The 15,260-nt window shown below is 31.9% G+C and overlaps 2 protein-coding genes across 4 annotated transcripts in view; both read right to left on the bottom strand.

Moving 5' to 3' along the window:
* Positions 1 to 1,325: 1,325 nt before the first annotated feature.
* Positions 1,326 to 11,465, bottom strand: ema (C-type lectin domain containing ema). The gene is made up of 16 exons (XM_090104837.1): positions 10,997 to 11,465; positions 10,626 to 10,765; positions 9,396 to 9,544; positions 8,751 to 8,893; positions 8,053 to 8,139; positions 6,877 to 7,946; positions 6,473 to 6,673; positions 5,818 to 6,004; positions 5,154 to 5,280; positions 4,745 to 4,883; positions 4,172 to 4,332; positions 3,590 to 3,748; positions 3,181 to 3,322; positions 2,697 to 2,802; positions 2,160 to 2,274; positions 1,326 to 1,484 (listed from the first exon to the last, which is right to left on the bottom strand). The coding sequence occupies exons 1-16, from the start codon at positions 11,197 to 11,199 to the stop codon at positions 1,371 to 1,373; spliced, it is 3,243 nt and encodes a 1,080-aa protein (XP_089960963.1). The 5' UTR covers positions 11,200 to 11,465; the 3' UTR covers positions 1,326 to 1,370.
* A 1,812-nt stretch (positions 11,466 to 13,277) lies between these two features.
* LOC149906667 (uncharacterized) overlaps positions 13,278 to 15,260 on the bottom strand; it is a 60,598-nt gene continuing 58,615 nt past the window's right edge. For all 3 annotated transcript variants that reach the window (XM_090104833.1, XM_090104834.1, XM_090104835.1), the window contains one exon: positions 13,278 to 15,220. In XM_090104833.1, coding sequence (XP_089960959.1) covers positions 14,331 to 15,212 — 882 coding nt within the window. In that variant the 5' untranslated portion in view covers positions 15,213 to 15,220 and the 3' untranslated portion in view covers positions 13,278 to 14,330. The remainder of the gene's footprint in view (positions 15,221 to 15,260) is intronic.

The following is a 15,260-nucleotide window of genomic DNA, read 5'->3' as shown; positions in this document are numbered from 1 at the left end:
CAGCTCAGCCGACAAACTTATGAAATAACATAATTTGGAAGCAATAATATTGTTTATATTTTAACTTATATCACATTACTATGCGATTTTAATTTTTTCCATGAATTGATAATTATCCTTTCCACAAGAGTATTGAATATTTTCTTGAATAAAGAAATAAAGGAGACGGTTTTCCTTCGACGTTTTACTCCGAATTACAGAAAATAATCTTGTTAAGACAAGACCCGTTTTCACAAACACATCTTTAATGATGAAATTATAGTTATAGTCAATTAAAATGATTGTCTTCATCAATCATAGTAGAAATTAAAAAAAAAATTGTACTACTGGCAACATTTCGATATTAACATTAGCTTTTATTGATATGAATGCATTAAAACTATATTTATAAAGACAGAGAGAGTATACCTTTTTCTAACAAAACTATAGCTGCGGATATGATATGAGTTCGATAAAACAAACTATGAAAAATATTGTAACTTATGAAAATAATTACTAGTAAAATCAGAATTGTCATAGTATCCACAAGTGCGAGTGGGATAGCACGAGTATTAACGCTCAAGTGCGAGCGAAATGGCATATCAATGAACAATTTTTATATATTTTTAATTTACTACTTAATTTGAATGGAGGAAGACACTGAGGTGAAAGTGTTATAGTGAGGAAAGTATGTGAAGATTTTATTATTAAATGTGAACTATTACAATTACATCATTTATTAATTATTTAAAATGTGTATTAAAAATATACATAAGTCTATACCATACGAAACGGTTATTAGGCTGTAACTGTTTTTACTATTTAGGGCCGATTTTTCAATGCTTGGATAAAACTTATCCGTCCAATAAAGTATTACACGATAATATTAAAATGTCACGGAAACTGTCAAATACGGGCAATTAGAATACGTTTTTAAAATGGTAGTTTTATACATTATTCGACGAATAAGTTTTATCCAAGCATTGAAAAATCGGCCCTAAGTCATTAACCAGGCTTCATTCGTTTTAAAAACAAGCGAGTAATTTTGTCTATGACGTCACAATACAATGGAACCGCTTTTTACTTTTGGAATTTTTTTCACAATTAGTTACTTAGTTAAATCTTCTAATATAGTAGCTATTATTTATATGTTAATAATAATTTTTAGGTAATATTTTTCCGAATATGTTTCACATAACAGCCAGTAAAATTATTATACTATTTAACATTAAATTTATTTACGTAATTAATCTATATTAACGCCACGCATTTTATTTCCGACCGAACTTGAATTTCTACTAAAATTTTTGAGACTTTCCCAAAAAACATTGAAAAGCGCGATCTTTTCTTAGTTTTTCCATATTCATTTATTTTCTAGTATGTAGCTAATATCAAATGGTCTCTATAATGCCTTTCCTTTTGGGTCTCGGCTCACCCGAAATGAAGGAAGTTTCTTCTGATGAGGTTCGGGACACTCGAGGGGCTTGCGATGTGCTTGGGACATTCTGAAATATATGTTATATAATATGAAACTTTTTATAGAATTGTATCAAAATTATTTAATATTAAAACATTTGAAGTTTAAATCGAAATAAATAGTAACTAAGTAGTCCGAACAAGTTAAAAATTTAAAATATTAAAATAAAACGAACACAAAAGCGCTAATGTGTTGCTATATTCAATTTCTAACTGCTTATTTTTATAAGGTTCATTTAATCTGTTGATTGATAAAAAATCCATAAATAATATTAAAAAAACATATTCAGATTATAGTGATAACTACCTATACATAATACCTAACGAAGGTTACTGATTATCGCTTTCATTTTGGTATGAAATATACAAGTTTATCCTATAAAAACTTCTTTAAAGGTACAATATCTAACGTAAAACTGTTCAAAATCTATTAATTGCATATACTATCAAATAATGCCTATAAAGGTAACTTAATCCATACTAATATTATAAATGCGAAAGTAACTCTGTCTGTCTGTCTGTTACTCAATCACGCCTTAACTACTGAACCAATTTGCATGAAATTTGGTATAGAGATGTTTTGATACCCGAGAAAGGACATAGAATAGGTTTTATCCCGGAAATCCTACGGGAACGGGTTTTTCTTTGAAAACGCGGGCGAAGCCGCGGGCGGAAAGCTAGTCAATAATAAATTGAACCCCAACCTGTGGTACAACAACAGCCGCTCGCTGTATGTTCTCTAGCGGTATTTCTTCATCCCTCGCACGGGGCGAACCCTCTCTTGACCCGCCACGCCCACTGCTACCACGTGACACACTACTGCAATATTCGAAATCCGTTTAATATATTTAACACAGTAGCAGAATACAAACAGTAGCGAAACTCCCAACAAAACGTTCGAAACGACACATACACAAAAAGGACGACCACATAGGAGATACATCGATGCGTATGTTCAATCAATAAAAAGCGTTTAAAAAGCTTTTATTTCCTAAACACTCATATATACTAGCTGATTTCGTGACTTCGTTCAAGAACTAATATTTAAATGAGATCACAATATAAATGCGAAATTCCAAATGAGCATGACATCAAAAAAAAAAACAATACACACTTTGCCAACCATTTTAACCCCGTAAGAGTTTGATTTTGTGAAATCCTGAAATACATACGTCATTTTTAACTTTCCAGCTTGTTATTTTTTAGTTTAAGTATATTTGTCTATTAAATATTTAACATACCTCTCTCTGCTGGTGGTAGTCCGTTCTCGATAGACCACAATACCATCTTTAAGAACGTGCCCACTTGGACGACGCAATCTTCTTTCTGCATCATCGCCTTCTATACCTGCAAAATTATATTATTATTTATATTACTGCATTACGGCATTACTTATATTTATCTGGTACAATCGTTTCTTTTTTTTTCAAATTATTACGACCTCATTTTAGTTTTTATAGCAATTAGATATATTAAGAAAGTATCATTGATTGATTTGGCATGCATCCACAAAATATGGGGAAATGGGAATTAATTATTATTCTTAATATTTTACTGCTTTAATAAACTACAAGTTTTTCAGGACGGAAGATTTTTTTTATCTGACCAAGCCTCATGTTTTTGAATTATCGTCGCTATTTAACCTAGAGCTAACCTAAAGCTTGACACCTCGGCTATATATGGTCTATATTTGAATAATATTCTTATAATATGTAATCAGTTTACCCGAATGTCTCCGAACAGTGGTCAAAGAGGGTCTAGCGAATAGTGGTCGGTGTCGCGGCGCCATAGTGGGCGCTGATATTCCAGAAACTTCTAGAAGCCGGCCGATCTGTTGCATCTTCTTTTGGCGGGATTTTGTACGGCCCTGGGAATAAATAAATTGTTCATTATTTGTCATTTTATTTAAGGAGTTCCTTTTATCCTACCTCTGTGTAACTAATTCCTAAAAATTTTGAATTATCGCAACATAAAAGGTAAAAAAATACTGTATGCTTACTTAACATTTCAACAATCAACGTGGAAATGGGACCTTTGACCTTTAAAATTGTGTATTTTACCAATGTTTTTTTGCCCATTAGAGAATAGATTTTCCCAACCTTTCAAATCTCAATATTACTAATTTTAATCCTACCTTAGTAAGCCTCTGCTTAGCCGCCATACTCCGTATATGATCATCGAACTTAAACTTAGCTCGCAGTAACACGGTACGGGGAGATACTCCAGTGGCTCCAACACGTGGTTTATGAATGGTTAGATGTAGACATCTTGGGTCGTCTTTGTCGCCTGTTATCTGGGTATTAATGAATAATTTGTTTACCTACTTTTTGATTCTTTAAAATTTTAGACTTATAAAATACAAATTTTAGGCTCGATCATTGAAAATTATATAATATCCATGAATGAACAAAAAACAACCGAATAAAAAAAGTAAAAAACCATACGTTTAGTGTCATTACTACTTATTTATAATTGTTTTCGTTACAAATAACGTATCTAACAAACTAGACTGGATGCGTGAGATTTTTTTTTCTGTTTAATTTAGTAAATAATTGCACTTCAAAAGTGAATTATCACCAAAAGTTTCCAATTTTTTCGCATTTTTTTTTTTGAGAAAGTAATTCAGTTTTTGGACCACATTAAGTCCCCCTATAAATAATTTGCAAGAAAAAAACCATTTTAAACCTTCTTAAACTTATTTTTACATAGATCTAACCTCTAAATCCTGCAAACTGCCAACCAATTTGGCTACTCCCCAGCCTAACTTCTGTTTGTCTGGCTCCACTAGTATTATCTGAATATTGTCCACGGCAAGGAATCGATGGTGCCATGTACCGTCTTTTTGTATTATGTCACATGATATTAGGTCGGAGTCATCTGAAAGAGTATTAGAATTAGAATAATTATAATTTAGGGATGCAGGAACATCAAATTAGATTCTTTTTCACTAAAATTATGGATAAAGAAAACATAAGTCAAAACTCCATGTCTCAACAGTGGGAACTGGGAACACATATAATAGGATGACGATGATTTCTACTTTACTATTTCACTGAAGGACAAATCTAATGAAAATTATTTTGAAACTTTTATATGTATGTATGTCATAATGCCAATTTAATTTAAATTTTCAATTTGACCTAAAAATCTATGAACCATCATTGTTTTGTGAACCTCTATATACATTTTTATTGAGTAAGGATAATAATAATTGCTACAGAATTTCTAAGATAAAAATAACAAACATATTCCTGTATATAGTAGGCAGTAATATTTAATAGACACTCACTGAGATCTAAAGTTTTGCCAACTTGCACGAACGGCGCATGATTAGCCAAAGGCAATTGAGTTTCTTGTTTTCCGGACAGCTTTAGATACAAATCTCGGATAAGGAAGAACGTCCGGATTGCACGACGAGCTCGCTCCATCTAAAGGAATGATTTTTTTATATAATAATTAATAATATATTATTAGGTATGAAAATATTTTACTGGCTTAACATGAATGCATAGAAAATGACACAAGTCCAATAATATAAATTTTATTTTGAAGATTTTTTTGTATCAAATTTTCACAAAATAATGTGGTCTGACAGAGATTAAAAAATATACATTGAAATTTGAAACCAATTCAAAGCCATTACCGAATAGATGTAAATTAATTTTAATTTTTTTCAATTAGGAGAGTATTTTATTTACCTCGCCACTTGGTAGTCTTTTCTCAAAGGCAATTCCAGACATAGGCGTTTTAGTCGGAGGGAGCAATATAGCCGCATCCATACAAAGCCACTCCACATTTAACGGACGTTTACTCATTTCACAGTACCTTTAAAAATTTTCAGAATTAAGGAAATATTGCTTAAAATAATATCCTGTAAATAAACCGTTAGGCGAGATTCTTACGAGTTACTGTTAATTTGCCAAGTAGGTTTTAGAAATGATTACTTCACGCCTTTCTTAAATTTAAAAGGAAATCCAACAAATATAAAAAACTAGGTTTCCGACCGCGGCTTCGCCCGCGCAGTCAAAGAAATACCCGCATAGTTCCCGTTCCCGTGCGATTTCCGGGATTGCGTCATTTTCCCGGGGTAAAAAGTAGCCTATGTCCTTTCTCGGGTATCAAAATATCTCCATACCAAATTTAATGAAAATTGGTTCAGTAGTTTAGGCGTGATTGAGTAACAGACAGACAGACAGAGTTACTTTCGCATTTATAATATTAGTATGGATAAACTGTTACACAAAATCACAATGTTTATTTTATCATTAATTTAATATTTAAAATTTTATTAATCTTCATTTGTAGTGAGTGGTGAGTCCGTAAACCCTAGTTATATTAAAAATCAGATAACTAAAAACTTACTCATCCTCAAACATATCCAAGAATATATCGTCACACTTATAAAAGTTCCTCGCTAACGCAGCGGCTCTTGCTCTTAGATTGTCCGCGGCCGCTAGATGCCGTGCGCTCGCTATACCCCCCGACCCCTCCATGGATATCTTGAGCAAACGGACTGTTAACTCGCATGTTACTAGACGCACTTTTGACGCTGGAAGGGAGAAATTAATGTGGGTAGAGTGAAGTGTCAAATAAAAAAACGATTTTGAAAAATATGAATATGGGGCTTTATTTCTAAAGTGGCTATATACCCGACCCCTTTCATGGCTATCTTTAGCAAACAAGTAAGGGAATTGACTTTGATCATTAAAACAACTATATACCTAAAAACTACAACCCGCGCGAGTCAACTTGAGACCTGCTACCTATACCCATCTCTTTCACTCTCACGTGATAATAGAATGGAGTGAAAGGGACAGGACCATTTTTCAGATGTCAAGTTAACTCGCGCGAGTTATATATAAAAACGAATAATAGAATTGATAAAGTAAAATAAAGCTTATTAGTAGTACTTCAATTAAATTTTGTCACCAAATTCACAAAACGATTCAAAGATATATTAAGTATAGATAGGTATGGGAAAAGAAATAGTAACGTAAATTTCCAAATGTAATCTTACCAGGTTTGCAGCTAAGATGGGCTATCGACATTAATTTGGATATTAACAAAGCATTGAATCTGTCTTTAGATTTTATCGGCTGAGGCGTGCCTTCTTGTGTACTACTACTTTCTTCTTGACTACTTTCATTGGCCACTATAACTTTACCACTATCGTCTAGTTCAGATCGTAGTAATGTGTCCAAGAGCTCACTGCTCACTCCTGAAAATTAATTTATATTTGAAAATAACCTTAATAGATAAAAGGAGCAAGGAACAAAAAAGCACTTATAGTTATATGGTTCTTACCGACTGGTTTACCAAAGATGCGTGAAAATTTTAAGAAAATTAGTGATTATTTAAAACACCTTAATACTTGGCACAATTTGCAAAAAAATCAGTTATGATTTTTCAGTAGAAGCTTACCTTTATTGTTAATCAGAGCATACAATAGACACAATGCAAATAATGCCTTGTAATCGTCCTCACTGCAATCTAAAGAGTCTAAAACAGTCTTCAAAAATGGCTTTTTCTCTACATCTCTACTCTCCTTTTCAATTACACCTTCTAATGTCATGGCTTTTTCAGTTGATGTACTTGGCATTGAACCCAGTAATTTTTGTTTTTCCTCGTCCGTTATATTATTAAATTCAGATACAGTTTTAGAAGAGTTCGAATCTATACCAGAATCTGGTAAAGGCGAATCGGGCATATTTTCCTTACCAGTAGGCGATTTTAGGGAATGTATTTGCGTGACCAGATCCTCTGTAGAATCGTGAGCAATGCTCGAAGTTTCGCTTATATGCGATGTGGACGGAAGAGAGGTGGATACTAGCTCAGGATCAAGGTCACAGCTGGAATGATCTGTGTCATAGCCGAACGCTTTAGCGCCACTATATTCTGGCGTTGTATAATCCCTATCATGGCAAGTAGTACATTCCAAAGCTTTTTCTAAACTCAACTGGGGCTTCGAGAACTCCAATTTGACATTGGACTTTGCACTACTGATATACAAGTCTAATATTTTCATCGCCCCGTCTTCGAATATAGATAAATCAGATTGTATAATAATCCAGGCCAGAGCGTGGACAATAGGGCCGTGCGTTATAATTAGGAACACTTGCGATAAAAGAAATAGGGAAACGACGCAAGATACCGATGGCTTGGAATCTTCTTCGGAGTCCATTTTTTGTATGGGATATTTTATTCTAGGAGGCACATCTGTGCTCCTACCGGATAGAATGGCTTCAAGATTGCGCGTAATTACTTCAATACTTTGTATGTGGTCTCTGTTATATGGTGACGATGTGGTCGGACGTTTGATGGACGCGGAGGTTAAAGAATAAATATATAAAGGTATGAGAAGTTTGTGTAGTAGATGTTCAGTGAGGACATCATTTAAATCTGGGATATTGAGACATAGAATATCGTTAATGTAATGCAGATGGTCCAAATGTTCTGCAACTAAGTCGTCAAGTTTCTGTTGTGACTGATGGCTGAAAAGAAGTAATCTTCTCTTAATTTTATAGGCACTATGAATTACATCTTGGCCATAAATTATAGATGTTACTCATTAATTAACTCCATAGTAGTGAAACTTACTCAGCATCATTCCTGACACAAGCATCTAATTCCAATATGTGTTTACCGATAAACCACACTAGATTACTGAAGTATGGCGCTGCAGTTCTAAAAAAATAACCAAAATAATTATTACTTAATCATCAATTAAATTGAGATCATACAATTACTTGCAAGTTGCAATTAAAACAGAAGTAATTAAAAGGCCTTTCCTTCGATCCTTCGATCTTTGTCTTAAGTTAAATTTTGCGCGTGTTGAAGTAGTGTTTAAAATAAATTAAAAACTATAATTATTTTTTTTATAACTGAAAATGTCAACAAAATAAAAATAATAGCATGTTTGATAATGTTCAACATTTAACCTTAGTTTATGTTTAAATGATGTTATTATTCATATTGTAATCAAGAAGTCATAATACACGACTATTATTTATCACTTAGAGAATTAAAATAATCTTAATTTCTGTAGGTGATAACTTTTTAAATCCCGCTTATTAGACTATCAAAAAATTTTGTTACAACATATGTATTTATCGAAAAAAAAATTTTTTTTAACTTTATATGTATATAGGTAGACCACAAAATCGCCTGATGTGAAGCTAACACAACAAATAATCTCAACAAAAAAAATGTTTGCAGTAAGTATGTAGGTTAAAAACATAAATTAAGGTTCTAGGCAATATAAATCTATAAAATATACATAACAATAGAAGACTTACCTATCTCTAATAAAACGAAGCATACTCGCGTCTTGTACCCTATACACATTTAATGTTAGAGTCCGCACAGCTATACGAACCATAGATTCTGGGTGATTGAAGAATTTGATTGCTTCTGTGTACAGTGGAAAATCTTTTGTATGCTGAAATAAGAAATAACACAACATTCTTAGTATTTTTTTCTTAATTGCATGTTGTTGTGCAACTTACGGCACATGGGCATATGTTTAAAAATATGTAATTAATAATTTTCAATGAACTGATTGAAATAAACATTAGCAAGCATTTTCTGACATAAGCCTGTTTTTAACATTCAGACTTCAATTCTATTAAACATTATTTCCAATTCTATTGCATAATAATGGCTCCAATTAATAGTTTATGTCATTTACTAATCTTAATCTTAATATATATAAATCTCGTGTCACAATGTTTGTCCTCAATGGACTCCTAAACCACTTAACCGATTATAATAAAATTCGCACACCATGTGCAGTGCGATCCAACTTGAGAGATAGGATAGTTTAAACATGTAGGTACCACGGGTGAAGCCGGGGCGGACCACTAGTAGTTTATAATTATAATATTTGTTGTATACAAATACAACAATACATTCAAATTTTATGAAATGTATTCATATCTTACCTCATTATAGAAAAAGTGAATGGTATGATTATTTAGTTTCAAGCTGAGAGTTTTCAAGAAAGATATATAGTATGCCATAACTTCCTCGTCAGAAACATCAAACTTATGTACAATAATGGAATTTACATGGTTGTTGCTTAATAAATAATCTGAAAGTAATTGCATTTATTTATTAAAGAAGTCACTGATTCTGTATGTATGCAAGTTTAAATTTCTAGATCCTTGTGCTAAATATTTTACTAATTTAAGTGCCAACATCAAACATATTTTTAAGTTAGATCAATGTTATTTTATAAATAATAAGATACAAAGTAAATTAAGGGTCAAGAATTACATAAAATTCATTTTAACTTTTTCCTTAGACCTAAACAATGTGTGATCTGCCAACAAATCACCAGTTAATAGAATGACCTTATCAATATTGTATTTGAAACAAATACATTGAATAAGAAGATTATTCTATTACCTCTTGATAATCTCATGTAAGGTTAGAAAATCTGCATTTATTGCCCTTAATGACATGAAACCTTATACAGTCGCAACAAATCATATAATAGTTATTTATACTCTTCCGCTATATAATATGTTTATGGGATTGAAAATCAAGTTCAACTAATGACTCATCTAGGAAATTCTTCTTATCAAAGTAAATTGGATAATTCTGATTTTTTTTCTATGTTATCATTAACAAATATCAATATTAATACAGGGCAAAATTTATATTTGTTGTTTAACGGACTACAGTTCATGGATAATAGCTACAAATATATCCATTATCTATACCAACTACTTACCAATAAATTATATTTCTTAGGCACGCCCTACAACCAAAACCACTGAACGGATTTTGACTAATGAGGTGTTGTTTTAATCATTACAATTATTATGGTAGTGACAAAAGTGAAGTCCCATGTCCTCTAGTGGGGTAAGGGACAGATGCATTATACATCCGTTTCACTGATCAATTTTCTTTATGGACAAAGAGGACCTTCTATATCCTACCAGACCGAGACATTTTTTTTTCTTCGTCTTCACCGGGAATTGAACCCAGGACCCTCTGGTACTACGCTCATTCGTCAACCACTGTACCAAGGAGGTGGTCATGGTAGTGACATAGGCAACATAAATTAGCAGGACTGTTTTGTTTTCATAATAATATTTAGTGTTGGGACATATTTTTCTTGGTGTCATAAGGAAATTTGAATAAATATAAACAATGGTAACACTTACAAAGAGAGGTTTCATTTCTTATATTCTCAAATAGAATATTGAGAGTCTGCAATAACTGCACACAAACATATGAAGATCCACCACACTTTTGCCTCATTATTTTAAGGAAATATGACAACATGTTCTTTTCTAGGAAAAAACTGTAAAGAAAAAAAAAAGTGTATGATTTATGTTTTTTACCACAAACTTCAACTTGAATATACTCGTAAGTTCTACTTAATTACTTATGTGAAATGTATTACAAATCATACAGAGCAGAAATATAATTAACATTTAACATACTTATACAACAAGATTGTTTTCTTTACACATAAGAAATAAAATGAAAAACAAGCAATATTCAAAGCAATTTTAAATAAAATTAAACTTACTCGAACACAGAACTATCATTTTGATCACCCCATATTAAAATTTCGGCAATGCACCTCAAGGACTCCACTAAAATACCACGATTGCTCTCAGATACAGTTGTATTCTTACATAAAATATTGTGAAGATATTTTAATCTCTCCAAGGAATGGGGATTTTTAGGACGACCCCATCCACCCCCAAACCAACTTCTACTTCGAAACATTATTCACAACACTTATGACTTAAATTAAGAATCGCAATGAAACAGAGAACTTTTAGTTCATTTCCTGAATAGCACTGCGTATTAGCACATTATTATAATAGCATAATGTCACTAAACAGATTCATGATGTTATATTTCACACAAAAGAATTCAATAAACACGCTACGCCACATGTGTTGTTTGATTTTTATTTTATTTTTAATGATTTTGTTATTTTTACATTTCCTGTTGTAAAGTTTAATGTAATCTTGACATTTTTGACAGTACCTACAGAATACAGATGATGCTGACAACTGACACTGACATTGTCAACAATGTCAACAGACTACACAACAAACTTTGGTTATTACAAGATTATAAATGAAAATCATCATAATATTGTAATAATTATTGAAATTAGTATGGAGTGTACACAGAACATTAAAAACACTGTTCTGTGGGTGTGTAGAAATAAGTTACAACTTACAATAATTTAAATATTTAAACTTTCAAACTTTAAAGTTAACGTAATACATGAAAATGCTTGTTGTGGCTTGTTAGTGGAAATATTCCCTCTTAATTTTAATAACTTTCTGATATTATAGTATCTGTGAGACTGGATACAAGCTGGAAATATGACTCTGATGTAGAGTATGCATGGTACCTACTGCATGGTACATCATAATTATTAATTTTCATAATTATTTTAATCAATTCTATAAGTACTTACCTAGTTACATTGAAATACCAAAAAAAGAAACACTACCTAGTTAATAGAATTAATTTTGGTATTTTTGTGTCTGCTTGCTGTCCGGCTTTTATACAAAATCTACTGGACGGATTTTGATGAAACTTTTTGTTATCATATTAATACGGAATAGGGTATTTCCACAGGTATTTCTAAATAAAATATAATCATAATAATATGAATTGTTTAATGTTAAAACTTTTAACTAGATGGCGCGCTAATCGCTATTCTGAATTATACATACAATCTGTGCATACAATTTTTATTTTTGTGAATCCATAGCACGCATCCTTCCTTTAAAAAAACATATTAATGGCTGGCCTATGTGTAGAGGTTACTTACAGCATAATATTTGGATTTTATTTTTTTACCTTACATACAATATACTTAATTAACTTTTAACCCTTAATCGGCCATGACTTCAAACAAGTTAATTTTAATACATCAGTACGGGGTTATATCGAGATTAAGGACTTGAGTATTAAAAAAAAAATATTGGGTAGGTACCTAATAGTTTTATCCATGAACATACATGTGGGAAATAATCTCCCACTTGACTAGCTTTTGCCCGCGGCTTTACTCGTCGATTTTAACACAGGGACAAAAAATAAAAATGCATCATTAAATTTATTATTTATTGAATATGTATGAATTTTTTAATTACTTTTTACTTTACTTAACTTTTTATTTTTTATAACTACTTTGTATCCTTACGGGATAAATATATTCCCACTTGAAGATTTCATGCACGGCTATAACAGGGTATTAATTTCCCATCATTTTTGAATGAGAAAAAATAACCCAAAGTAACAGCTTTCGTAGGTTATTTTACTAACATTGACAGTTGACGTTTAGAAAGATGTGTTGCTAGAAAAAAATTAAAGGAACTATCTATCATAAGGTGCGTTCCTTAAATTTTACCGTATCTTTAAAAATACAAAAAATAATAATTAATTTGTGGGCAATGCCGAGGTGGGAAAATAATATCCCCATGGCTTATTAAGGGTTAAAGAATAGAAAAAAATGGATTTTGAAACGGGATTTAAATCCGCGTCTTTCGCCTTGCCTGTATTTTTTCTATTCTTCACTAATTTCTCAAATAGAAAGCATTTGAATGCTATAAAAGTAATTAATAATAAATCCGAATAATTAATGTGATTTTTATCAACGTTAAAGTAGGTTTAATTATACAATTATGTGCATGTAGATTAATATAGGCTACCTATGTAGAGTCACTAGAGTGTAGATAATTTACTACAAAATTGGAAAGCTTATATGGGAATTAGTGAATTACTTACCACAACAACACTATTTTTATTAGATTGAGGAATGAGGAAAATAAGTGAAAGCATGTTTTCATATCGTTTTTATTAAGAAGATTTTAATACAATTATTTAAGGTAAATACACAAAAATTGAATCGAAATACATTTTTTCAGTCAATATACTTAGGTACGCTATAATTAAAAATTTTGCCGAAATTTTACTTAAGTACAAAAGTTTGTGTTATTTTTATCTGATCGTACTTATTTTCGGATTTATTTTCATTTCATATTATGAATATTACAAACGAGAGCCTTAGTTAGTAGATGTTAATTGTTATCTATCACATAAATAGGTAAATAATGTGAACCTTAACGTAGGGTAGATACTTATTACTTAGTCTTAAATTAAATAAATTATTAGCAAAATGCATTATTCTTAGTTGTATAATAAGGGACGGATTTAGCACGCATTTATTTTGAGCATAGTTTTGTACCTACGTCTTATATTATAAAAAATAAATTAGAACGTTTATTATTACATCGAAGTAAATTTGATAAAATAAATTATAAATACTATCTAATACTAAAAAAAAACTATGTATTCCTTACTCTGACTCAAAATTACTTAAGACAGTTACTAAATTAATAATCTCCTATATTGTTGATTACATCGATATCGATATGTGATAAGTGATAACCTATATTAAGAAGAAAAAACTAGAATTACATTAAATTACTTATATAGTAAATATGATGACAAAGTATGTGTTCTAAGAACTTTTATAATAAATTATACACATAATAAATGTTACTAGATGACTATAACAATTCATAGTACCTTCTTATTGTAGTACTATATAAACAGGCGTATTTCTTCTCAACCTAGGTCAGCGTTATTCAAAAATTATGTTCAAATTTTCGTTCGAACCTATAGATAAATATCAATCATTTAGTCCAAATACAACTAAGCAATTGTTTTTTTAAATTCGTGAACAAGGAACGGCCCTTGTCGCAAACGTTTACAACCTTCTTACGACTATATAATGTTATGTCGCTATTACACATTAATATCTCATCAGACTCCAAAGTAATGTGAGCTCGATACGAGCCATTTAACTTCATGTACCAATAAACAAAAGCTTAAGGATAGAAATTCTGAAGAGCATCCGAATAAATAGAGTTGTAAGTGTCTCGTAGCACGTAAACGCTATCGCCAGGCTTCCCGTTAAATACGTACGGACCCTTTAAGTTTGTGATCTTAGAATTGTTTGGAGCTGGTTTTGGTTTCGGTTTTGAATACGATGGGGCATTGTAGCTGGGGCGAGATCCAGAAGGCATTAGTTGTTGAGGTCCGCCAAATCCATAGGGGTCCATAGGCATCTGTGGGAAAGTAGGAGCGCCACTCCATTGATAAACTCCTGTGGGTTTTCCATTCGATACGAAGTCTAAAGGCAAGTTAATGAAAGGATCAGACACTTGGGATGGGATATTCTGTGGCATCATCGGAGGCATCGGTGGGCCAATACTAGGAGGCTGCGATACATAACCTAATCCTGGTACAAACATGTAAGGAGTTGGGGGCAACCTGATATAGAAGATGGGAGAGTTGTCATACTGGAGAGAGTTGATGTTATCATTGGGAAAAGATTCTCCATTTCCGTTTTTCTTCTTATTCTGCTGTCGACGTCTTGAAGGAATGGTACGTGATAAATCATCATCGTCGAAATTGTCATCATTTACAGAAAAAGTGACGTCATCATCATCATCTTCGTTGTAATCTAAGCCCGATGACAAGTAAGAAGGAAAGTAGCCAAATAAGTTTAATGCCTTGTTGCGTCTGTTATTGGGTGTAGGTGCTTCTGTTGTTGTAGTTTCTTTAAATTTCTCTTGCAATTTACTGTGTCGGCTTGTACTTGTTTCTTCTGGAAGAGTTGCATCTCGTGATCGTCTTGACGGCGCACTTTGTGTGTGAAGTACTAAGCCCAGGAACACCAACTTGATTAATAGCCTCGAACAGCCCATGGTTGTATCTGAAAAGACAAAAAGACAGCATATTAGGTTTATCTATTA

Source organism: Colias eurytheme, chromosome 8, assembly GCF_061535395.1.
Source record: "Colias eurytheme isolate Ceu_HAF_F1 chromosome 8, ilColEury1 Martin Lab GWU primary, whole genome shotgun sequence".
In the NCBI taxonomy this organism is placed as follows: Eukaryota; Metazoa; Arthropoda; class Insecta; order Lepidoptera; family Pieridae; genus Colias; species Colias eurytheme.
The sequence above is the reverse complement of the archived record's forward strand: the minus strand, read 5'-3'. Positions and strand labels throughout refer to the sequence as shown.